General features: G+C 38.9%; 2 protein-coding genes across 5 annotated transcripts in view; one reads left to right on the forward strand and one right to left on the reverse strand.

The window, feature by feature from the left end:
• The window catches only part of LOC130924038 (GPI mannosyltransferase 3-like), a 41,567-nt gene extending 17,511 nt beyond the window's left edge, over positions 1-24,056 (forward strand). For all 4 annotated transcript variants that reach the window (XM_057850617.1, XM_057850387.1, XM_057850543.1 and 1 more), the window contains 10 exons: positions 794-910; positions 977-1,082; positions 1,158-1,288; positions 2,822-2,962; positions 3,046-3,097; positions 4,798-5,009; positions 8,497-8,561; positions 17,053-17,257; positions 21,534-21,711; positions 21,781-24,056. In XM_057850617.1, coding sequence (XP_057706600.1) covers positions 794-910; positions 977-1,082; positions 1,158-1,288; positions 2,822-2,962; positions 3,046-3,097; positions 4,798-5,009; positions 8,497-8,561; positions 17,053-17,257; positions 21,534-21,711; positions 21,781-21,936 — 1,363 coding nt within the window. In that variant the 3' untranslated portion in view covers positions 21,937-24,056. The remainder of the gene's footprint in view (positions 1-793; positions 911-976; positions 1,083-1,157; positions 1,289-2,821; positions 2,963-3,045; positions 3,098-4,797; positions 5,010-8,496; positions 8,562-17,052; positions 17,258-21,533; positions 21,712-21,780) is intronic.
• ccpg1 (cell cycle progression 1) overlaps positions 18,155-25,772 on the reverse strand; it is a 47,494-nt gene continuing 39,876 nt past the window's right edge. Inside the window, exon 10 of the mRNA XM_057850124.1 lies at positions 18,155-22,726. Within this exon, the coding sequence (XP_057706107.1) occupies positions 22,558-22,726 (169 nt within the window). The 3' untranslated portion in view covers positions 18,155-22,557. The remainder of the gene's footprint in view (positions 22,727-25,772) is intronic.

Below are 25,772 nucleotides of genomic sequence, written 5' to 3' on the forward strand. Positions count from 1 at the left end.
ACCCATGAAAATTTCAATTGTGACTTTGATTAAAAAGCTATTTATTTCAAATTACAACCACACATTATTCAGTTTATGGAAGACCATTCACCAGATCCCGAAAGAGGAGTGTGTAAAAGTGATTGACAACTTTGTCAGACGAGTACAGGTTTGCTTGCAACGGAATGGTGGACATTTGGAACACATCTTGGGAAAGCCATAAATTGACTAAAAATTGACAGAAATAGCTGAAACTCTGGTGAATGGTCTTCCATAAACTGAATAATGTGTGGTTGTAATTTGAAATAAATAGCTTTTTAATCAAAGTCACAATTGAAATTTTCATGGGTACGCATCTTTTTGGGTCACCCTGTACCTGACTGTAGCCGATAGCCTACAAACGACGCCCACATAATGCTACGATAGATATCACATATAATACGAACAAGACATGAAAACTATCACCAGTTACTTTGCCAAGTAACTACCGGTAATTACTCTTACATTCAGGTAACTGAGTTACTAACGCAATTACTTTTTGGGAGTAGTAATTTGTAACTGTAATTAATTACTTTTTTAAAGTAAGCTTAACAACACTGATATTAATATACTGTTAACTTCACTGTAACGAAAATACAACAGCATTGCGTTGTCTAGAAAGAATAAGCACATTGTGGTCCAGGGGTAGGGACACCCCCCCCCCCCCCCCCCCCTCCCCCCAAGCTCCGCTCCTGCACCAGTGCGCACCCATGCTGTCGGGTCATATTTGGATTCTTTCTTCTCATTTTTATTTTTACAACCTTAACATCTTGACTTATGGCCACCTGACATGGGAATGGAAGGAAGGCATAAGAGGCTACAGCTATCCTCTCTGCTTTGCAGTCATCTATAAAATACTACACTGGATACACTGTGACTCTGCTTATCTCCTGGAAAGTGGTTTGTCCGTCTATATTAGGTAGGATTTCTTATTGAGCATATTTGATTTACCCCCGCAGATATGGCTACCCCGAGTACTTCATGCGCTCGTCACTGCATTTGCAGAGTTCAAATTCTTCTTCCTTGTCAGAGAACTGGAAAAACGAGATGTCGCAAAGTGGACGGTAAATGCAAATTGTTTACCTTGAGGGAGTGTCTGTTTAACTGTGCCTTGATTTTGTCGGTGCATCTGTGTGCAGTTTTTTGCTCATCTGTGCTCGTGGTTCACGTGGTACTCTTGCAGCAGGACGCTGAGCAACAGCGTGGAGGCTGCCATCACCTGCCTGGCTCTGGCCTATTTCCCCTTGCCAGCATCCAAAACACATAGCAGGTCTTTTTAAGACATTTACTTGTATGAGGCGAAATAATTTTATGCAGATTAGCTAACCCTAACCTTTTGGATCCATTGGTAAACTGAAAAAGGGCACTCATTGAATTTATTGGCTGCCAACCCAATCCATTTGGACTTAGTGAGACTGGCAATGAATGATCACTGCCAACCCTTCTAGTCAAAAGGGATTGGATGCATAGGAGGAGTTTGACTTTTGGGCCGGGGGGGCACAACATGTTGATGACCCCAAAACGCAGTGCCGACAATAAAATTAACTTACAAGAATATTTATAATAATAAGTTGAAAATTAGCATTTTTTTCCCCCCATCATTCTTGAGGGGAATTGTAAATCAGGCTGCTTAGGACAGCTAAAATTTTCGGCAAGATCGTCATCCATTGAATATTGTTTGCCCGCCAGTGTCGTGCCAATGTAGTTACCCCAGTCAAAAATTGTATCCCCTGAGCGGAGCCATATTGAGGTAGTTTTGTGTGGTGGTGGTGGTGTTATACTTATATAGCGCTTTTCCCTTGAACCTTTCAAGGTGTCTTCATTATTTGATCAAAAAATGTGTTTGAATGCAAAAATAAATTTGAAATTAAAAAAATTGAATTTGAAAGCAGTTTTTCTTTTTTTTTTTTTTTGATTGAAGTCTTTTTTTTTTTTTTTTTTTTTATTGAAGCAACTTTTTTGATTGAAGTAATGTTTAGTATTTGGGCCATATTTTGGCTAGGACATTTGTGTCTTTATTATTTAATCAAAAAATAAGTTGCTTCAAACAAAAATATATATTTTCAAACAAAAAAAACACTTCAATCAAAAAAAACAAAAACAAATTCAATTATAGAAAAAAGTTATTGAATACGAAAAAATATTTGAGACTGAAATATTTGCATTTGAATACTTGATTTTTAATTTAAAACGTTTTCTTTGATTTTAGCAATCCTTTTTGTGTTCATGCCATATTATGGGTAGGACATTTGTGTCTAAATCATTCAGTCCCCAAAAAAGTTGCTTCAATCAAAAAAAAATATCTTAAAACAAAGAAAAAAATCATTTGAAAAATAAATTGCCCTCCTCTTATTATTAATATTTTTTTTAATAATATGCAAAGCAAATGTCCGTCTAAGGTGCTGGTCACAAGATCTGTTGGAAAAATAATTTTGACCCATTATAAAAATATCATTTTTTTGTTCATTTCATTCATTTTTGTTGTTTGCTTTATTGCTTAACAACTTTTAGTCAAAGTCAATTACTTGCAATGACACTTTTCGGCCACCGAGGAGGGGGGGGTGACCCCCCTGGCTCCCCCTTAAACTCCACTTATGATTGGATGTTTTGCTGACTCATTGGCTGCCACTGACGGCGCTAGTTGATGAGGGTCGAATGAACATTCATTCATTCAATTTCTCATATCATAACAGTTGTTTATTCTCAGCTGACCACTAGAGGTACGCTTTAACATGACAACCCTGTCTCTCCTTTCTATGCATTCTTAACTGATGCCTTTTTTTTATATAATTCCCCTCCTCAGCAAAAAATATTTGAGCCTGGTTGCATTGGCGATCATTGTTCGCCCGACGGCCTTGATCGTCTGGCTTCCGCTGTTGCTGTACCATTTCTGGCAGGATGAAAACAAAGTGAGGCTAGTGGTTCACAACTACATTCCCATAGGGTTAGTTGGGTTTCATATTCGCAGCTTCATATTTCTGTGTTGTTGACTATATAATAGCCACATTTTTTTCTCCTCCCATTTAGTGCTTCAGCCATTTTGATTTCAACAATAATTGACTCCTTCTTTTATGAAAAGGTGAAATGCTTTAAGAGGTGGGACATAATATTTCAGAATGTTTTTGTCATTCATTTGTATTTCTCTGCAACAGAGTGAACTTATCAAATACTCAAATACACATATGATTAAAACGATGACGGGTAAAGAAGTGTAAATATTTACTCTGCACCTCTACACCACTTCAGGCTCTATTGAGGAAAGACAATATATAGGTAGTGATGTTGCTGAAAATATCTCTGTATAGGGCAAATGACTATTTTTGGTCATTTAAAAAAACAGGCTCATAAAGACCTGGCATCCACATACGTGGGCATCACATTTGTCCAATGTTTACAGTTGGTACGACTAGAGCCTGGGTAACCCAAAATCGGATTTCCAAATTTGTGGATCACAGGTATTTTTATGATTAATCTTGATTTTCTTGACTGAATAAAATGATGAATCAATAAAATGTTAATAGGAAAAGTTTAAAGGAATATACACAGAAATACATGCAGAGTTATGGAGCCACCAATAACACTCTAAAATGAATAAATAATCTTTAAAAACTAGCCTAAATAACAACTTTTTTTTTTTTTTTTTATTCCCTCATTTAGCTATTTTTAAGCTACCGTATTGGCCCAAATATAAGACAGCCCTGATAATAAGACGACCCCCTCTTTTTCAAGACTGAAGTTTGAAAAAAAGACTTTTTGAACACCAAATTAATTTTTATACAGAAAATAATTACAGTACATCCGAAACAAATGATTATAACAACACATTTGAGAGAAAAAGCATGTTATCTTGCCTCATTCAAATCTTAATATCTGTACATTTAAAGATGTAAACTAAAGTTCAATCACATTCGTGAATGAATGGCTTCTGCTTTTTGAAATTTAAATAAACCAATCTATTGTGATAAAACAACAAAATTGCAATAGCTGCATTAACCATCAAAGTGAAGTCTTAACTGTAACTGTAATCTTGAAACAAATCTGAATAAGGAAAAACATTGCAATAAAATAATGCAAACTGGTTAAACTTGAGAGTAGCTGACATCTGTCATGACAGAACATCGCTTCAATGATATCTGGCGCCATTTAGCGTCATGAATGGGTATAATGTCTAAACCGCGAATATAAGACGACCCCCACTTTTTCAGTCCTTTTTCAATGCAAAAACACTGTCTTATATTCGGGCCAATACAGCGTTGTTGTTTTTTTTAATAAGAAAAGTAAAACAAATTTATAAGTATACTGTTGGTTCCCCTCTTGATTTTTTTTTTTAAAGAAAAAAAGTTTTTAAAAAAATAGGATGAACAAACAACATTTTAATTAAAAAAAAAATGAGTAAGACAATATTTACAATTAACTCATTGCCTGCAATTGACAGCGATAAACATCTAATTCATATAAACTGTGAGGACTTGCTGTGAGTGCTCATTCTTCAGTGCCATTGACATCTAGCGCTGTCAATGGCAGCCAGTTAATTAAACAAGTGCTCTGTGAATAAAAAAAAAAAAATCAGACGTATGCTAAAATCTATCTTACCTGGGAGTCTTTCCAGTTCTAATGGCATCGACATGTCGTGTCAAATGCCTGCAAATTAATTCACTGAAAAAAATCAGTTGTCAAATAAAACAGCATAATTAGATTTTAGCTCAGCTCTACTCATACAATAGTCCTGTTTGCTACTGATTGTAAACAAACTGCAGTTTTCTCCTTTTTGTTGCGTAGGCGATCCTGGTGCAGTTCAACTTCCTGAAGGTGAATGTCTTGGATGGCGTGGCCGACTTATACGGCACCTACCCCTGGCACTGGTACCTCACTCAGGGCTTCCCGGTAATCATGGGCCCCCACGTGCCATTTTTTTTTCACGGATGCTACCTCGCTTTCAGAAGGTACAGAATTCTCTTTGTGGCCATCGCCTGGACCATCGCCGTCTACAGGTAAACCATTGGAATTCTCTCATTTGTTCGTTGGTCAGATCGACTAATATTAACTTTTTGGCTGCCCTTGAGTGTGATGGATATCCAATCCATTTGAAATGGGACAGCTAGCAGTGAGCATTTCTTGAACACGAATGTTTGCAAACCACCAGACAGCAATTATGTCCCTTTGAAATATTGACTGATTATCAAGGATTATTAAAGATTATAAACCTTCCTTTAACCATTTAAAGGGCATGTGACTTTTGTGCATGTAAACAATCTCATAAAGATTTGGCTTCCACATACCGTCATGTGAAAAAAATAGGACACCCTATTAAATATTCACTTCTTCATTAAGAAATGTTCACATATCAATGTCTGATCTTGTTTTTCTTTATCTCTGGAAACAAAAGTGATTTAATTGCAGGTAAACAATACAAATTAACATTGTTTTACTCATTATAACAAATATATCAACAAAAATGCATATTCTAACCGAGGAAAAAGTTAGGACACCCTACTAGTGTTACCCCCTTGGCTGAAATAACTTCAGTGAGATGCTTTTTGTAGCCATCTAGCCGTCTTTGACATTGGTCTGAAGAAAGTTTGCCCCGCCCCTCAACACAGAATACGCAGTGAGATGTTTGAGTGGTTTCTTGCATGTACAGCCCGTTTCAAGTCACCCCACAGCATCGCGATGAGATTAAGATCTGGGCTTTGACTCGGCCATTCCAGGACTCACCATTTCTTCCTTTTCAGCCAGTCCTTGGTGGATTTACTGGTATGTTTTGGGTCATTGTCATGTTACAGGGTACAAATTTGCCTCTGCTATAATTTTTTTCACAGATGATTGCACATGTTCCTCAAGCACCCTCTGATACACGATAGAATTCATGGTTGATTCTATGATGGTGAGCTGGCCAGGTCCTGTTGTAGCAAAGCATCCCCAAACCATGACACTTCCACCTCTATGCTTCACAGTTAGTATGAGGTTATTTTCCTGGAATGCCGTAGTGGGTTTACGCCAAACATGTCCTCTGTTCTGGTGTCCAAATAATTCAATTTTAGATTCATCTGTCCAAAGAACATTATTCCAGAAGTCCTGGTCTTTGTCTACGTTCCCTGTAGCAAACTTCAGTCTGGCCTTTATGTTATTCTTGGAGAGCAAACTTGTGAAGTCTCTTTCTGATTGTTGAGGCATGCACTTTCACATCAACAGTAGTAAGAGCCTGCTGAACAGTAGCAAGAGCCCGCTGCAGGTCCTGTGGTGACATTGTAGGGTTTTTGGAGACATCTTTTAGAACATTGCGGTCTGCTCTTGGGGTGAACCTGCTTGGAAAGCCAGACCTGGGCATGTTGGCAGTTCTTTTGAATGTCCTCCACTTGTAGACTATTTTCCGGACAGTGGAATGGCTGATTTTATCCCTTACAAGACTCATAAGCATCTACAATCTTCTTCCTAATGGCCTCCGACTGCTCATTTGATCTCACAACGGTGTTTTCTCTCACTTCAACAGTCAGTCACTGTTAAAAGTATTCTGCGTGAAGGAGTGGGGCAAACTTTCTTCAGGCCGATGTCAAAGACTGGTAGATGGCTACGAAAAGTGTCTCATTGAAGTTATTTCAGCCAAAGGGGGTAACACTAGCTATTAGGTGGTAGGGTGTCCTAACTTTTTCCTCAGTTAGAATATGCATTTTTGTTGATATATTTGGTTTAAGGGTAAGGTGAGTAAAACAATGTTAATTTTTGTTGTTTACCTGCAATTAAGTCACTTTCTTTTCCAGAGATAAAGAAAAACAAGATCAGACATTAATATGTGAATGTTTCTTAATAAAGAAATAAATATTTAATGGGGTGTCCTAATTTTTTCACATGACTGTACATGGGCACCATGATTTGGGTTCTGTAGGCTGCAATATTAGGCATACGTGACCAAAAAAGTGATGACCACATACAGTATGTTAGCCTGGAACTCCAGACTCATCTATAGAGTCTGGGACCCAGCTCCTTATTGGCCTCTCGAGCCCGAATGAAATTGTCCGTGCAATCAGATTTGTTTATTCACGTGACGTGTTCTTAACGAGCAAGGTCACTGTTGTGCATCGGAAGTCGTCTCCACAACAACACAGATGGCGAGCGGGAGAGCCGAAAATATGTTCCTGTCTGCGGTAAATTCAGTTTTAAAAGACCAAAAACACATTGAGTCGCTAAAACCAACAGTCTGTCTCGCGCTAGCCATGTTGAATAAACAACTTCATTCTCCGCTCTCTTCGTATGTTTATGTCCTTGCGATAGAGTTTCATGTCGCTTTACCAATGTCACATCCGCCCGTCGCTGATTGGTCCACTCCGCTGTCTGTTTGCTGTGGCTTGCTCCGCCCTGGGATTTTGATCCGCGGAACAGTCGCTAGACTCTATAGCTGGAACAGCGGTGAGTCTGGAGTTGTAGGCTAACAGTATGTATGTGAGTTCAATTAAAGATATATTGTTTTTATATTATTATTAATCATTATTGTGCTTTTAATACTATTTTTATCATTCTTTCATGAATAACTACATTTATGAAATGATTAAAGAAAATTAAGGAAATTGAAATAAAGCAGAGGAGCACTGAGAGAGACCTACAACTAAGCAGCCCAATTCAAAACATTGTATTCCTGAACCCCATGACCTTTGACCTTTTTCTTTTCTCAACATATAACCGACACTACAAATGTGAGTTAAACAGGCTAATCCATGATCAAGTTATCATGAAATTATTTTTCTTACATCTTTGACCTTTGACCTCATTACTAAATTAAATAACCTGTTCTGTTTTATATTGTACACATATGCTGCTTGTTGATACCTCTTTTATTCTTTGGTGAGTTATCCTGGATACAAACATAAAAATCTCTGTGACCTTTGACCTCATTATGCCAAAAGGTCATAATTTCTTTCATTTCATATGACTAACAGAATTTGCAAGTTTGAAAATAATCTATTTAATCAGTCTTGAGGTATCTTAAACACAAACATATGAACAAACAAACATACAGAATTGAATACATAACCTCCGCCTTCTGTCGGTATCATCTATTGGTGGGGATAATAAAACAGAAACTCACTCTGGTATGGCCCTAAAAAAAAAAACTAAATCGGATTTTTTGGGGGGAGGGTGAATTCAAATATACATCCAATTCATTAGAACTGCGAAGAGTTGCTGTGAATGTTGGTCGTTTAGTGCCAATGATTGTGCAAGATGTCCAATCCATTTAGACTGGGAGGGGCGAATAAACGTCAGTCCAAATGGATTGGCCGTCTAGCGCCGTCAATGACAGCCAGTGAGCGCCCAGTAAGGGTTAAGAATTTGAAGAAAAACTTTTTTTATTTTTTAAAATTTTGACTCATCAACAAAGTCCTCGTTCGCTTCTCAGCCCAAACGGATTGGTTGTCTATCGCAGTCAATGGCAGTCAATGTGTTAATCCATCCCATCACCTCACACCATTTTTGGATATTTTTCAGTTTGCTTCCTCACAAGGAGTTTCGATTCATCTACCCTGTGCTTCCCTTTTGTATGATCTTCTGTGGTAAGTGGCACACCTTTAAAAAAAACATACGATTTCATACAGTATATACAAACCATTTAGCTGGATATGGCTGTTGTTTCCCATTTCATCTTTTATTCACACAGAGAAAGGCATTTTAAATATTTGACATGATAAGCCTAGATCTGTGGGCAGACAAAAATTCTAATAAAAGAGGGGATTAATCATGATCCCAGACCTGCCTATAATTCTTGTACGTTTCCCTTGAAACTGCAACCAAACTCTGGCTTGACGAGACAGGAAGACAGGATGATATTACATTGAAAACTCTCAGGGGTTAATTTGTGCTGGAACACGCCGGAACATGATCCGCCACCTCTTGATTTTGGCGTCCCTGTGTTCTGGGACTTATTTGGGCGGATCCGGTACCTCTCGTGCGTATAGAAAATAATACAAAAACTTTTTTAAAAAATGTATTGTATTGTATTGTAACGTTGACAAAGAGTCAAACGCTTAGCTACAGCCCCTTTCACATACTCCGAAACAACGGGAATGTCGCGGGATTAACCCGTGTAGCAGTTGTGTGTCGAATGACACGGAGATTACACGGACATTTCACCCGGGAAGTGGTGTGCGTGAAAGCAGGCGTTAAATTCCAGGGTCACAGCACGATGGCTCATAAAGGTAAATATCATAGCGGGCCGATCGTCACTTCCTCCCTCTTCGCAGTAAAACGCAAAGTGGTAAACAAACATCGCAATTACAAACGTAGCAAGCAGGAAATAGCTGAATTGAACTGAAAACATAACTAATTAAAATGTCCAAATATTACGTTCAGTTCGGGTCGGGCAGGACCGGAGTTCTCACTCGCTAACTTTTTAAAATAAATGTAAATTTACATATGTATACTTAAACGATTTATGGATGTTAAACTAAGAAATACTCGCTATAAGTAAATAATTTGGATAAAAAAGCGAAGGCGCTATATGCTCATTGCATACAGTATAAGTGCAGAACCAGAGCGTGCCATGCCCCCTTTTTAATCTTTCCCTCTGTGTGTCCGCAAAACCGCATCTGTTTATTTATATTTAACAGACTTTTCCAGCTTTATTTCATTGTTTAAATGCATTTATAATCATCATAAAAATATGCAGACTTTTTTAGGGCTGTCCCAAACGACTAATTTTCTCCCGATTAGTCAGCCGACTATTTTTATGATTAGTCGACTTATCTAATAATTAAATTTTTATTTTATTTATTTATTTTTAAAAAAAAACTAATTTAGCAATGAAATTTTTGTTGACGCTTATCAATTAAAAAAAAAACATATTGGAACACTCAAATCATTTATTAAAGTACAAATAAACAAGTAAATAACAATAAAAAATCACAAATAAACAATGAGTTCAAATGCTGATAGAATTAACTAATGTAGCATCCCGATTGAAAAGATGGTCTCTTAAACTGATGGTTTACAACTTTTATTCCATCCTTGATGTAAACACACCGTAAGAGCTACGGTGCACACAAATAAAGCAACACAATTAGAAATTAACAAAAACTTTTCACCTTTTTCCTTTTAAACCTTATTTATATATCAATGAATTGCCTATATGAATTGCCTTTACCTTATTACCTGATCATTGACAATCTCTCCCTTGAGTGCAATCACTGTATATACTGTATATATTTATGACCTTTTAACCTTATATAATTTTCTATACCATAAAATAAACCATAACATGAAATAAACCTTTCAATTAGCATTAAGAACAATACTAATAGCACTTATAGGCCCATTGTCAATGAAACATTATTATTTAGTAAGGCGACAGCACCCTCTGGTGTACAAAAAATGAAAAAAAAACAAAAAAACAAAACCTCACAAACTGCGTGAAGGCGTTTGAGGTGTTTATTCACGGCCGACGTGCAGCCAAGCTTGGCACTGAAGAGACAGGACAGAAGAGTGTACTCTTTGTTTCTTTGAAATAAGTCAATGTTTTGGACACTCTGGTGCGCTTTTTTTTGGCTTTGTGCCGCTTTCCCTGCTTGCAAACAGAGCATCCGACATTCTAACTTTCCACGCATATATTTTTTTAACCCTTCATTAACCGTCGACTACGTCGACTAGTCGGGACAGCTCTAGACTTTTTAAACATTAAGAAAACTTAAGTTTTTTTTTTCTACCAACTGGGAATTCGTTACAAAAGGCACAGGCGTCGTCACAAATGTGATCACACAAAACGCAACCAGTCCATTTTCCCAAGCAGCAAGCAGTGCTGACCAGGTCTGACTGGTGCCTCCCATCCTTTTCATCCTTGTCCTGAGTCCTCACAAATAAAACATAAAATTTCGGGGGTTTGGGGTTTCGGGCTTGAGCCTACAAATGAAATATAAAATTTTGTTGTTTTTTTTCGGTCCGGAGCTTATAAATAAAAGATAAAATTTCGGGGGGGGGGTTCGGGCTCGGGCCTACAAATCAAGTTAATTGACTGGGCTCGGGCCAGGTCGGGCTTTAATGCCCACAGACCGGCTTGGGTTGGGCTGTATTTTTTAGGCCCCATTTTACCACTTGCCACCACTTACAGTCTTGGTGAGCTTAAATTGGCTGGAGTTATGACGTTGGGAACGCTCCCTCCGGAACAAAACATGATTTGACCAACGTTGTGACAGCCGATGCCGACCAAAAATGACGTATATGTCCGGTTTATAAAATCGCACCAGCAGCCCTCCCCGCACAGAGAGCACCAGTGGGCAACACGGGACAAGTCTGTGAAAGCGTCCAACCCGCTTCATTCTCGGGACATCTTTTCATGCGTGAAAGCAATGACCCAAGCAAATCCCGCGTCACCTAAAACGAGAATTTCACTGCATATGAGTGTGAAAAGGGCTGTAGTTATACATTTAGTGATGAGTCCCTAGCCATGGATTAATCATCTATAGCCAGGGGTGAAAGTGGGCCAGAACAGTCAGGAATGCAGTTCCGGTATAAGATTCCGGGTCGGAACTCAGTTCTGGTATAAGATTCAGTGCCGGTATGCTGTTCTGGTACACGGTGCTTTGATTTCGAAAATATGACGGCAACTGTCAAAACGCTATGTAAAAAAAAAAAAAAAAGAAAAATGCTAAGCTGTCACACACGCATTTCATCTCCAAAAAGAAAACCATCTAACAACATAAGATTTACAAGTGTTAACAACCAGCATAATAAAGTGCTTGTGTAGCATAATCCGTTTCCACCGATATTTATGATTGATTTTATTCCACGGACGGCATGGAGTTTTCCTCAGCTGCTGCAGTTATCTGACTTTGACGATAATAAGTCACATCAATGTGCGAATGCACCCAGCAAAGCAAAATGCCTGGAGTCATTTATCCGTTCAATTGGCTGACATACTGACATGTGATCAGCAGAGATACAGTAGTTAGCTCTGATTGGTTCAAATGTGCATGTTTTCTGGAACAGCAAAAAAAAAAAAAAAGTTTGTTGAATTTATGCGACAAAAAAGGGAAATGCAACAGAAAATGGATCAAATCTTTAAGTGCAGAGAAAGAGTTGAGGAGGCTTATTTATCATATTTAGTTTTATTTCCTCTGATGCGGAGGTTCAGAGCATCTTATCCGTCCATGTGCACTTTGGACTTATATTTGTTCATTTATGTTAGGCTACTTATTCATTTCCTTATGATCTAAAAAAGTAAATGTTTGCGCAATCTTCAAAATATATTCCATTTCACTCTGCATAATATACAGTGCCCTCCATAATTATTGCCACCCCTGAAAAAGATATGTTTTTCAGCTTCTAATATATATATATATATATTTTTTTCAAATAATATGGAACCTTAATGGAAAAAAAGAGAAAAATCCAACCTTCAATACAAGTGCATTCATTCAGTGAGGAAAAAATCCCACATGAAGAAAAAAATTATTTGACATCAAATAATGTGTGTCACAATTATTAGCACCCCTGGTGTTACTACTTTGTAGGGCTGTCCCAAACGACTAATTTTCTCCCGATTAGTCAGCCGACTATTTTTACGATTAGTCGACTAATCTAATAATTTAAAAAAAAAAAAAAAAAAAAATATATATATATATATATATATATATATATATATATATATATATATATTTTTTTTTTTTTTTTTTTTACTAATTTAGCAATGAAATTTTTGTTGACGCTTATCAATTCACAAAAAAATATATTGGAACACTTAAGTTATTTATTAAAGTACAAATAAACACGTAAATAACAATAATAAATACAAATAAACAATGAGTTCAAATGCTGATAGAATTAACTAGTGTAGCATCCCGATTGGAAAGATGGTCTCTTAAACTGATGGTTTACAACTTTTATTCCATCCTTGATGTAAACACACTGTAAGAGCTACAGTGGGGAGAACAAGTATTTGATACACTGCCATTGGGAAAACCCATTGGCAGTGTATCAAATACTTGTTCTCCCCACTGTACGGTGCACACAAATAAAACAACAAAATTAGAAATTAACAAAAACTTTTCACCTTTTTCCTTTGAAACCTTATTTATATATCATTGAATTGCTTATATGAATACCTTAAATTATTACATTATCATTGACAATCTCTCCCTTGAGTGCAGTCACTGTATATACTGTATATATTTATGACCTTTTAACCTTATATAATTTTCTATACCATAAAATAAACCATAACATGAAATAAACCTTTCAATTAGCATTAAGAACAATACTAATAGCACTTATAGGCCCATTGTCAATGAAACATTATTTAGTAAGGCGACAACACCCTCTGGTGTACAAAAAATGAAAAAAAAAAAATTACAAACTGGGTGACGGCAATTGGTGTTTATTCACGGCCGATGTGCAGCCAAGCTTGGCATTGAAGAGACAGGACAGAAGAGTGTAGGAGTGGGAACCTCAGGGCACCTCACGATACGATACGATTCGCGATACAAGGCTCACGATAACGATTATATCACGATACAGCGAATATCGATATATTGGTCAGAAATTGGATACATGACATTCTACGATACAACTGTTGAAACGAAAAAAAAAAAATATTTAAAAATAGAAAAAATACTGTTTAAGTCATTTATTAAACAGTGACACCTTTTCTGTGCAACATTGCTGTAAAATATAAATCTACTGCAAATTGTGCCCCTGCACATATAGAGGAAACCAACCACGACCACTGATATCGCTTGGAGAGATCATGATGAATGGCACCCTTAATTTCTTTAAAGTTTTAATCTTAAAAAAAAATACATAAATAAAAAGTGCCGTGGGTGTCAGCAGTTGAGCTTGGAGTGGGGCAATAATAAAATTGGTGGGTCTTTTCTTCGTATATGACCTTTGTTGCTTGGTTTGAGCACTTCCGCTATCTGCTTCAGCATTTAAGATGTCAGACTTGCTCAGTCACAGTCTTCCTCACCTTAAAAACAACAAAATAAAACAAAAAATATTAGCTACTTCATAGTGTTTGAGTTGAAATCCTGATTTTTTTTTGTGTTGGAAGTATTGAATTTAAAAAAATATGAATTGAATGTATAGAAATTAAAAATTCAATAATTACCTATTTTTAATATGTAGGCTACATCAATAATAACCTATTTTTAATATGTAGGCTACATTAATTATCATGCACATCACTTTATATATCTTGGAACCTATTCAAACCATTTTTATAGCTTATTGTATCAAAATGACAGTAATACCAGTTTGTGTAGTAAACTAGATGGAAATTGGTTCTCAAATAAATCGGTAAATTCATGTGGGCTTGTTCGATATTCATTTTCATCCAGTTTAGGGTCCTGGTTTATTTTATATCATTCAACACCAAATGTCATCAAAATAATACATGTAAATTAAAAAGTCAATTACATTGCAAAACTTTCTTACCTCAAGTGATGAAAGCAAAGCTCACAAACTCCAGTGTCCACTACGTCACCAGCTCCCAGTGAAACTTATTTTTCTTAGACAATTCTTGCATACAGCAAAGTCCTTGTTCACCTTACTTCCTTTCTTGTTGGTGTAAAATCTAAAGTGTGTCCCCATGTGTGATTTGTAGCAATATTTTTCTCATTTTTTCCTCCACCGTTCTCACGGAGCTTTTTTATTTTTTCAACCAGCTTGGAGCTTCCTCTTCTTCTTCTCTAGACAACTTGTGCGCACTTTACCCTCACCGCCACTCCCGAGCGCCCCTAGTGGACCGCCAAGGAATTGCTCAACAAACATTGAGCAGTTTACAGCGTCCATACTCCATTGTATGGCCAATATGTTAAATAAAAGTATCGATTCTTGGCGGGAGCTTATCGATAACCCATCGGGTTGAAAAATATCGCGATATATCGCTGTATCGAGATATTGTCACACTCTTAGAAGAGTGTACCCTCCTTTGTTTCTTTGAAATAAGTCAATGTTTTGGACACTCTGGTGCACTTTTTTTTGGCTTTGTGACGCTTTCCCCGCTTGCATACTGAGCATCCAACATTCTGAACTTTCTACACATATATATATTTTTAACCCTTCATTAACCGTCGACGGGATGTTGTGCTCGTCGACGGATTTACGTCATCGATGACGTCGACTATGTCGACTAGTCGGGACAGCTCTACTACTTTGTACAACCTCCTTTTGCCAACAAAACAAGGTCTGGGGACTGAGATCTCACACAAAAATACACACGGTCCCAGGCTTCAATTGGGACCGTGTGCTTTGGTCAGATGAGACCAAGATTTAGCTTTTTGGCAACACAAGTGGGTCTGGCGTGCCACGAAAGATGCACATGCTGAAAAGCACCTCATACCCACTGTGAAGTATGGGGGTGGGTCAGTGATGCTGTGGGGCTGTTTCGATTCCAAAGGCCCTGGGAACCTTGTTAGGGTGCATGGCATCATGAATGCTTTGAAATACCAGGACATTTTAAATCAAAATCTGTTGCCCTCTGTCCGAAAGCTGAAGATGGGTCGTCACTGGGTCTTTCAGCAAGACAATGACCCTAAACATATGGCCAAGGCTACACAGAAATGGTTCACCAGAAACAAAATCAAGCTCCTTCCATGGCCATTTCAGTCCCCGGACTTTGTTTTGTTGGCAAAAGGGGGTTGTACAAAGTATTAACGCCAGGGGTGATAATAATTGTGACACAGGTTATTTGATGTCAAATAATTTTTTCTATATGTGGGATTTTTTCTCCACTGAATGAATGCCCTTGTATTGAAGGTTGGATTTTTCTGTTTGTTTCCACTAAGGTCCCATATTATTTGAATTAAAAAAAAATATTAGAAGCTAAAAAACACATCTTTTTCAAGGGTGCCAATAATTATGGAGGGCACTGTAAGTCATTTGTACTTATTTTTCTGAATGCATGTTACTTATATCTTTATTATTATTTAAAAAAAAGAAAAAGTAAATGTTTACATTAACTTCAATTTTAATATACATCCTGTGTTCTTAAGTAGTTAAAATTTAAATTTGGCATTTAGTATGTGAGGAAATGAGGGAAAATAAAAATTAGGAGATGGGGGTTGGGGTTATTGCTGTTTTGTTGTTGTTGCTTTTATTTTGCAAATCATTGACAAAATACAATTTTGAATGAAAATCAGTTTTTGTATGTGTTATAGCAATAACTGCCCAAAAAAAAGTTTTCTTTGCATTTCAGTAGTTTTAGGAGGTTTGACCCCCCCCCTCCAAATAAAAATAAATAAATAAATTAATTAATTAAAAGATTCTGGCTCCGTCACCCCTGTCTGTAGCCATGTTATATCACTGACTGTTTACTGTAAGTCCCACCTGTGTTTATATGGGCAATTGCCCGTGCTGTGCAGAGTATAGCCTAAAAAATTTTGTAAATTGTTGTCATAGCATTTATACCATGGATATTATCTGAAATTGATGCTTATAAGTCCCACAGCATGGCAAATGGGCATTTGCGTGTTGTTTCAGCACAATTTTCTCTATATTCCGGGACCTGTGTCCGTCTCGTCATCCCTGCGTTGTCATTTGTACTTTGCGTTCCGGCACCATATGATTTACAAATTAAGCACTGCTCAAGATTGACCGGAACTCAAACCAGTGGTTTACAAACATTTTACGCCAAGTACCACCTTTGATATTATTCGGCTATCCAAGTACGGTACCACCATCCTCACCAATATTTAAATACAATATTGTAGTAACAAGACAATGATTCTTATTTTTTAACCCAGCCTGAACATTAACAGTGTACTTAGATTTCAGAGGGAAAAACTGGTATTGTAGTTAACCCTTTGTAGGGCAAATAACTATTTTTGAGAATCAAAAAAATAAAACGTCCACCTACGTAGGTGGACATCACATTTTTAGCCACGTAGGCTATAATATTACCATGTTGTAAGTGTGGCCTACATAACCCAAAATGTGTCCTCATGAGGACATCAGGTTTCAATTACATATTATTACTATTGTATTTATTATTAATCCTTATTTTACATATTTATATGGTCGCAATTTTATATTTTTCGCACACTGTACATGTATTTCCAGGTGTGTCACTGGCTCATATGCGAGCGTGGCGTCAAGCAGCTGCTTGGGGTCTGTTGGTGTCCAACCTGATCCTCGCCCTCTACACGGGCCTGGTTCACCAGCGTGGAGTTTTGGACATTATGAGCCATGTCCGCGCACTTTGTGACAACACGTCAGAGGCGGATGTCCTCTTCGCTATGTCCTGCCATTCCACGCCGTACTACAGGTTAACAACTTCACCAAAGTTTTCAGAGTGTTAACTTTTTCATTTTTGTTGTGATTCAGCCTAAAAGCATGACAGAGGCCATGAATGTCCATAGACTTGTATCTAAATTTAAAGTGCTTTTATGAGGGCAATCATTGGCTTCCATTGACATTTAGCACCATCAAAGGCACTGAAGGATGAGCATTCACATACAACATGAGAAAAAAAAATCTAGTGTTAGTTAAGCCTGTCGCAATATGCAATAATTCCATTTATTGCACGATAAATAAAACTGAAGGCGGTAATTTTTCCGCTGCGATTTATCGCCTTGCGTGCACATGCGTGCGTGCGGCAGATGTGCTGTTAAAAGTTCGGATTCCTTGTTACCAACTGCGCAAAATGCATCTTCGTTCCAGGTCCGTTGTTCTGACAAATTTTGCAATACTTTGCGGTTCTGCGCATGCATGTTGCTGACCATGTCCATTCATGTATGACCACAATGTACCCAACTTCTGATGGCTACTTTCAGCAGGATAATGCACCATGTCATAAAGCTGGAATCATCTCAGACTGGTTTCTTGAACAAGACAATGAGTTCACTGTACTCAAATGGCCTCCACAGTCACCAGATCTCAATCCAATAGAGCATCTTTGGGATGTGGTGGAACGGGTGATTTGCATGATGGATGTGCAGCCGATAAATCTGCACCAACTGTGTGATGCCATCGTGTCAATATTGACCAAACTCTCTGAGGAATGCTTCCAGCACCTTGTTGAAACTATGCCACGAAGAATTGAGGCAGTTCTGAAGGCAAAAGGGGGTCCAACCTGTTACTAGCATGGTGTACCTAATAAAGTGGCCGGTGAGTGTAGTCAAGTCATTGACAAGGTTAGAAATAAGGATTTTTATTTGAAATAATACTTTTCTCCTTCATACTTGCTCTCATCCAACAAGTAACAATTACAGCTTTGCAGACCAATGACGTACTAGCTGTTAATTTGTTGAGGTAATCTGGAGAAATTTCCCTCCACGCTTCCAGAAGAACCTCCTACAAGTTTGATTGACTTGATGAGCACTGCTTGCATACCATACGATCAAGCTGCTCCCACAACAGCCCAATGAGGTTGATATGCTGGCCACTCCATTATAGATAGAATACCAGCTGCCTGCTTCTGCCTAAATAGTTCTTGCATAATTTGGAGGTGTGCTTTAGGTGATTGTCCTGTTGTAGGATGAAATTGGCACTTTCAAACGGAGTGATAGCCTTCCTTAGGGGTGTAACGGTACAGAAAAATCTCGGTTCGGTACGTACCTCGGTTTTGAGGTCACGGTTCGGTTCATTTTCGACAGCAGACAGCAGTAAATCAACAAAGACAAGTCAACTGTGCCCCGATCTACCACTCAAGAAATCTGATGGGACTCAAAAAGTGGGTTACGATTGCATATTAGTTTGAAAATCGACCGGATCCACCGTATTTTTACACGAGTGACTTCCGGTCTGCCCGATCCTAGCTATCGGTAGTAGTATTGACACAGGAGGGTCGCGTCTCGCGTCAAACAATAAACTCTGCCGTTCTTTTCGCGTGCGTCGTGTTGAACCGCTTCTGGGTCGCGACTGGTTTGCATTGGCTGATTGACTTTAACGCTCGCGTTTCACTGCGTTCTCGCGGCAGCCACGTTGTCGCGCCGTTGACGTTTCTGGGTTATACTCTCCTACGGTGTTGGTCCTCATTATAGTAGAGAAGACAGAGTAAATATAAACTACACAAAGAAACTGTAACCCGATCGACTCACAGCCTCGAAAAGTAAGGGTTACCTTACGTCAGAAACTCGTTCGGTACGCCTCCGTTCTGAACCGAGCACCACGTACCGAAACGTTTCAATACAAATACATGTACCGTTACACCCTTAGCCTTCCTTATTTAAAATCCTGTTTACCTTGTACAACTCTTCCACTTTACCAGCTCCAAAGCAACCTAGACCAACACATTACCTCCACCATGCTTGGCAAATGGCATCAGGCACTCTTCCAGTATCTTTTCAGTTGCTCTGCATCTCACAAATGTTCTTTTCTGTGATCCAAACACCTCAAGCTTTGTCTGTTTGATTTGTCTGTCCATAAGTTTTTTCCAGTCTTCCTTTGTCTGCATTCTTTTGCCCATATTCATCATTTCTTTAATCATTTTGCGGGTATTATTTAACGAAGCTGCTAGATGAGAACCTGTGAGGCATCTGTTTCTCATACAGTCTCTAATGTACTTGTCTTCTTGCTCAGTTGTGCAGCATGGCTTACCACATCTCTTTCTACTCTGATTAGATCCTGTCTGTGCTGCTCTCTGAAGGTTGTAGGAAATATTCAATTTCTTGGGAATTTCTCTTATGCAATAGACAGTCAAATTTCACATGAAAGTTCTTTTTACCCACCAATTTGATAGTTGCAGTGTATCACAAAAGTGAGTACCTCCCTTGCATTTCTGCAGATATTTAAGTATATCATTTCATGGGACAACTGACAAAATTACACTTTGACACAATGAAAAGAAACCCCGCAAACAGTTTGCTGAAGACATGTCAACAAAGCACATGGATTACTGGAACTGTGTCCTATGGTCTGATGAGACGGGCGGGCTTTCTTGTGTACCGTCTTCAGGGGTGACAGCCATGCACACCAATTTGATGTATAGTCTGAGCACTAACAGGCTTACCCCCCACCTCTCCAATCTCTGCAGCAATGCTGACAGCACTCTTGTAATGAGTCACATGACAGTTTGGAGGGAAAATGACAAGCAGTACTCAATTTGGACTTTTAGGGATGTACGTTTTTTCAAAGGGGTGTGCTCAATTTTGTTGCCAGGGGTTTAGATATTAAGGGCTATATTTTAGGGGAAAATAAATTAACTCTATTATATAAGCTGCACACAGACTACTTATCATTGTGTCAGAAGTGTCATTTTGTCAGTGTTGTCCCATGAAAAGATATACTGTACTTAAATATCTGCAGAAATGCGAGGGGTGTATTCACTTTTGTGATACACTGTATACTAATATCAATCAATATTGTGGCTTACATGAGCCAAAATGTTATGGAGCCAAAATGTTATGTCAATGTATATTGTCTTTGTTTTTTCTAATTGGTCAAAAAAAGTTAATTTGCATTAAAACTAGGGTTGTCAAAATTATTGCGTTAACGCGCGGTAATTAATTTTTAAAATTAATCACGTTAAAATATTTGACGCAATTAACGCACATGTCCCGCTCAGACAGTATTCTGCCTTTTGGTAAGTTTTACAGCAAGGCTTTTTGTGCTGTCTAACAGCGAACTCTTGTGGTCGCTTCGCGACATGGTTTATTGTTTACTTGCCAGTTCAATATGGCTGCACGACGTCTCGGGCTGATAATGTTGTGCTTATATGATCCTTGGACAAGATTTGTCCGTAAGTATGGTTGTTGTAAAGAATGTACATATTATGTTAGTAAGCGAAATGTAATATTTTTTGTATGAGACACTTTTTTTGTTTAGTGAACCTGTATAGCATGCTAAGCTAACGTTGTTGCTAATGCAATGCTTGTGTACATTTTTTTGTTGTAGTTTTACGACGGTCTAAAGAGGACAATAGTTTGAGGCCATTTTATTCATAAATCAGATGAAAAAGGAAGAAGTCTGATTATTAAGGCGTCGTTCACTAGCTGTCTAGCTTTGGAAAAAGTAGACGCTTCGGAGTGAGGACAGCATAGACAGATTTAAATGACAGTAATGTGAAATGCCCACTACAGTCCTTTGTACTGTATGTTGAATGTATATATCCATCTTGTGTCTTATCTTTCCATTCCAACAATTTATTTTACAGAATATATAATTTACAGAAAAATATGGCATATTTTATAGCTGGTTTGAATTGCGATTAATTACGATTAATTAATTTTTAAGCTGTAATTAACTCGATTAAAAATTTTAATCGCTTGACAGCCCTAATTAAAACCCTTTATAGGCCACCTCTCCTGCTAATTTATGAGAACTCTATACTGCTTTTTTAAATTTATTTTTTGCTTTTGTAACTTGAACAGTGGTTTCTTATCAAAATCATTTGGGAATGGCTGCCGATAGCAAAATAATATGTTTAGCAATAGACATGCAGCGATGAGCGGCGCTAACTCAGCAACTGGCATGCCAGTACCTCCGAAACCCCCAAAAAATATGTAGAAAAAAGCGAACCCCTCTGAATACTTTGCGTTGCCTGTACAGGAGACCTGGATGAGTTTTTCTTCTTTAAGCTTCTTTTTCTTCTCCCCTTTCAGCCACGTCCACTGCCCACTCAAAATGCGGTTCCTGGAGTGCCCGCCTGATCTGGGCCAGCCAAACTACGAAAACGAATCGGACAGATTCAACGAGAACCCCCTACTTTGGCTCAGGATTTCGTATCCGCACGCACATTCTCTTCCGACGCATCTGATTCTCTTTGACGTTATGGAGAAGGTAAGACGAGCGTCGACGGATCCGCCAACAAGCAGACGCGACTTGACGCCGCTTTGTCTTATATTGTAGAAGATCTCAACATTTCTGCACAAAAACAACTACACCAGGACAACAGACATTTTTCACACTCATTTTCCCGAGGGAGGAGTTGGAGGAAGAATCTTTATTTATGAACGACACCGTCAACTGTCCAATGTCACGCGAAAGCTGACCGAATGGGTCTAATGGTAAAGTGCAAAAAATAATTTAGAATCCAGAAAAAAAGTGAGAGCTAGCAGTTTTTTTTCTCCCTCCACATGCACATGAACTCCTTCACTTCCATTGATGAGCTGGCAGTGAATTTTTAAGAATGAAAAATAAAAGGAATGTAAGAAAGCAATTGCGTCAAACAAACTTACCGTTGGAATCACACATTTCCCCCCCCTCAGAGAATTTAGTTTGCAACTGGTAGATGTCCAGTCCATTTGAACTGTGAGGGTTGAAATGGATTGGACGTCTATTGCTGTCAGTGTCACCCAAAGTCAAATCAGGTCAGACCAACACAACGTTACAATTAAAGAACATTTGAAATTCCAGACTGGACTCAAAAAACAGCATGTGAACAATAATTGAAGTACTATTTTTCAAGGCTTTTCCCTACAGACCGAATTTTGTGCCTTCAAACAAAGTTGCTCATTCCAAATCCACATGAAGCCAATGTCAAGACATTTAAAGTGCGTCTGAAAATGTTCCCACGGAAGCAACGCAAAACCACCCATAGGACAGTCAGTAGCATTAAAACATTAGAACATGGTGCAAACTAACAAAGAGCGCAGTACAATTCCTCCCCAAACAGTCCAGAAGTGTTCAGTATTTGGGACCCAATGGCACGGGGCCCAGTTCGATTTTGACGTCAGCCACGGGCCCGTTTCTCCGCTCGCTGTGATGCCGCGCCCTTTGTCTCTGCTGCCGACGACCTTGATGCTTGGTCCTCGACTGCTCCTTGGTGTACGGGCCCGGTCGTTCCAGAGGCCCGCTGTAGTATTACATGGAAAAATACAAGGAGAGGACAGTCATTGCCCATGGTTGTTTGAACCCTTATCAGGCAACTCAGAACGTGTCTACGGCGACAAGTTTACGCATATCATCTTTGAAGCCTCATTGTTTCATTTTTAAAGATTTTTTTCCCAAATCAGAGTGGAAAATAAGTATTTGGTCACCTACAAACAAGCAAGATTCCTGGCTGTCAAAGAAGTCTAACTTCTTCTAACGAGGTCTAACAAGGCTCCAACCGTTACCTGTATTAATGGCACGTGTTTTAACTCATTAACTGTATACAAGACACCTGTCCACAATCTCAGTCAGTCACACACCAAACTCCACTATGGCCAAGACCAAAGAGCTGTCGAAGGACACCAGAGACAAAATTTTGGACCTGCACCAGGCTGGGAAGACTGAATCTGCAATAGGTAAAACGCTTGGTGTAAAGAAATCAACTGTGGGAGCAATTATTAGAAAATGGAAGACATACAAGACCACTGATAATCTCCCTCGATCTGGGGCTCCATGCAAGATCTCACCCCGTGGCGTCAAAATGATAACAAGAACGGTGAGCAAAACCACACAGGGGGACCTAGTGAATAACCTACAGAGAGCTGGGACCACAGTAACAAAGGCTCCTACTCAGTAACACAATGCGCCGCCAGGGGCTCAAATCCTGCACTGCCAGATGTATCCCCCTGCTGAAGCCAGTACACATCCAGGCCCGTCTGTGGTTCGCTAGAGAGCATTTGGATGATCCAGAAGAGGCCTGGGAGAATATGTCAGATATCAGATGAAACCAAAATAGAACTTTTTGGTAGAAACACAGGTTCTCGTGTTTGGAGGAGAAAGAATACTGAATTGCATTCGAAGAACACCATACCCATCATGCTTTTGGGCTGTTTTTCTGCAAAGGGACCAGGACGACTGATCTGTGTAAAGGAAAGAATGAATGGGGCCATGTATCGAGATCTCCTTCCATCAGCAAGCTTTCAACATGACAATGATCCCAAACACACAGCCCTTCGTAAGAAGCATTTCAAGGTCCTAGACTGGCAGCCAGTCTCAAGATCTCAACCCCATAGAAAATCTGTGGAGGGAGTTGATAGTCCGTGTTGCCCAACGACAGCCCCAAAACATCACTGCTCTAGAGGGGATCTGCATGGAGGAATGGGGCAAAATACCAGCAACAGCGTGTGAAAAGCTTGTGAAGAGTTACAGAAAACGTTTGGCCTCCGTTATTGCCAACAAAGGGTACATAACAAAGTATTCAGATGAACTTTTGGTATTGACCAAATACTTATTTTTTTTATAAAAATCAAACAATGTGATTTTCTGTTTTTTTTTTTCCACATTCGGTCTCTCGTGGTTGAGGTTTACCAATGTTGACAATTACAGGCCTCTGTAATATTTTTAAGTGGGAGAACTTGCACAATTAGTGGTTGACTAAATACTTACAGTGCCCTATTATGTGTCTTTTAGCTTCTAATATTTTTTTTTCTAAATAATATGGGACCTTAATGGAAAAAATGAGAAAAATCCAACCTTCAATACAAGTGCATTTAATCAGTGGGGGAAAAATCCCACATAAAGAAATAATTATTTAAATCAACAAAGACAAGTCAACTGTGCCCCGATCTAAGAGATCTGATGGACTCATAAAGTAGCTTACGATTGCATATTAGTTTGAAAATCGACCAGATCCACCGTATTATTACACGAGTGACTTCCGGCCCGATCCTAGCTAGTAGTATTGACGCTGGAGGGCCGCATCTCGCGTCAAATAATAAACTGCCGTTCTTTTCGCGTGCGTCGCGTTGAGCTGCTTCTGGGACGCATCTAACACGCGGCCGCACTGCGACTGGTGTGCATTGGCTGATTGACTCTAACGCCCGCGGTTCACTGCGTTCTCACGGCGGCCACGTTGTCGCGCCATTGACCTTTCTGGACTGTCCTACCGTGTTGGTCCTCATTTATAGTAGAGAAGACGGAGTAAATATAATCTACACAAAGAAACTGTACCCCGATCGACTCACAGCCTCGAAAAGTAAGGGTTATATTACGTCAGAAACTCGTTCGGTACGCGTCCGTTCCGAACCGACTACCACGTACCACAACGGTTCAATACTATTACATGTACCGTTACACCCTTAATGCATGGTACGAAAAATATGATACCTACCCTGAATCCGAGACAATCCTTCCTATTTGTATGCGGGACAGCTTTCGTACTTTTTTAACCTAAATCTGGTATTGGATCGCTGCATGTGTTTGAGAATAACTTCAACCGACCGAAGCAGAGTGTGGGACGCCCCCCTACTTGAAGGCGTGGTGCAGTGTCTGGGGAATGAGTCCCGTGAATATCATGATAAAGTCTTTGTATCCGTTAATATCTTTTGTTGTAAATCTTCGAAAGGCCAGAATAAAACTTGGAAACGTCGCTCGGTTTGGGTTAGCATGTCGGCTAGCTGTCACGCCTCCTGGTTTGTTTACGCTCTCCGGAACAGGGAAATGACAAAAGCCAGACTAGCTCCGGTTGCATAAAATATCGTTCGGGAGGTGGAAGAAGTTGACAGTTTTGACCATTATGGAGTAATGTTACCAAGTCGTACTGAATAAATGCATTTTTAATACTTCATATTCCATTCAGCACAAGACTGTTATTTGTCACGACCATACCATTTATTTAAAAATTGGGGAAAATACTTAGATAAGTAAAAATATTGGCGCAGAGAGATTGAAACAATGACATTTTGGTGATCTTTTCGTCGCATTTTCCTCGTTCTGAATAATTCCCCCTCATTGGGCTGAATTCTAAATCAGATTAAATTGTGACCCTGCCGAAGTCATCTTCCAACTGGGGACGCTAGAACGCTATAATGACAGGTAGGGACTAAACAGCAGATTAAAAGACTAATTTCTCGTCATCTGCGCTTTGCCAAATTGTTGTATGTAGTCGAATCGTCTCAAAATGTGATTGTAATTCACATAATAATGTTATTTAAGATTTTTTTTATGATGTCAGAGGCACTTTAAATCTG

This window comes from Corythoichthys intestinalis, chromosome 1 (genome assembly GCF_030265065.1).
Source record: "Corythoichthys intestinalis isolate RoL2023-P3 chromosome 1, ASM3026506v1, whole genome shotgun sequence".
In the NCBI taxonomy this organism is placed as follows: Eukaryota; Metazoa; Chordata; class Actinopteri; order Syngnathiformes; family Syngnathidae; genus Corythoichthys; species Corythoichthys intestinalis.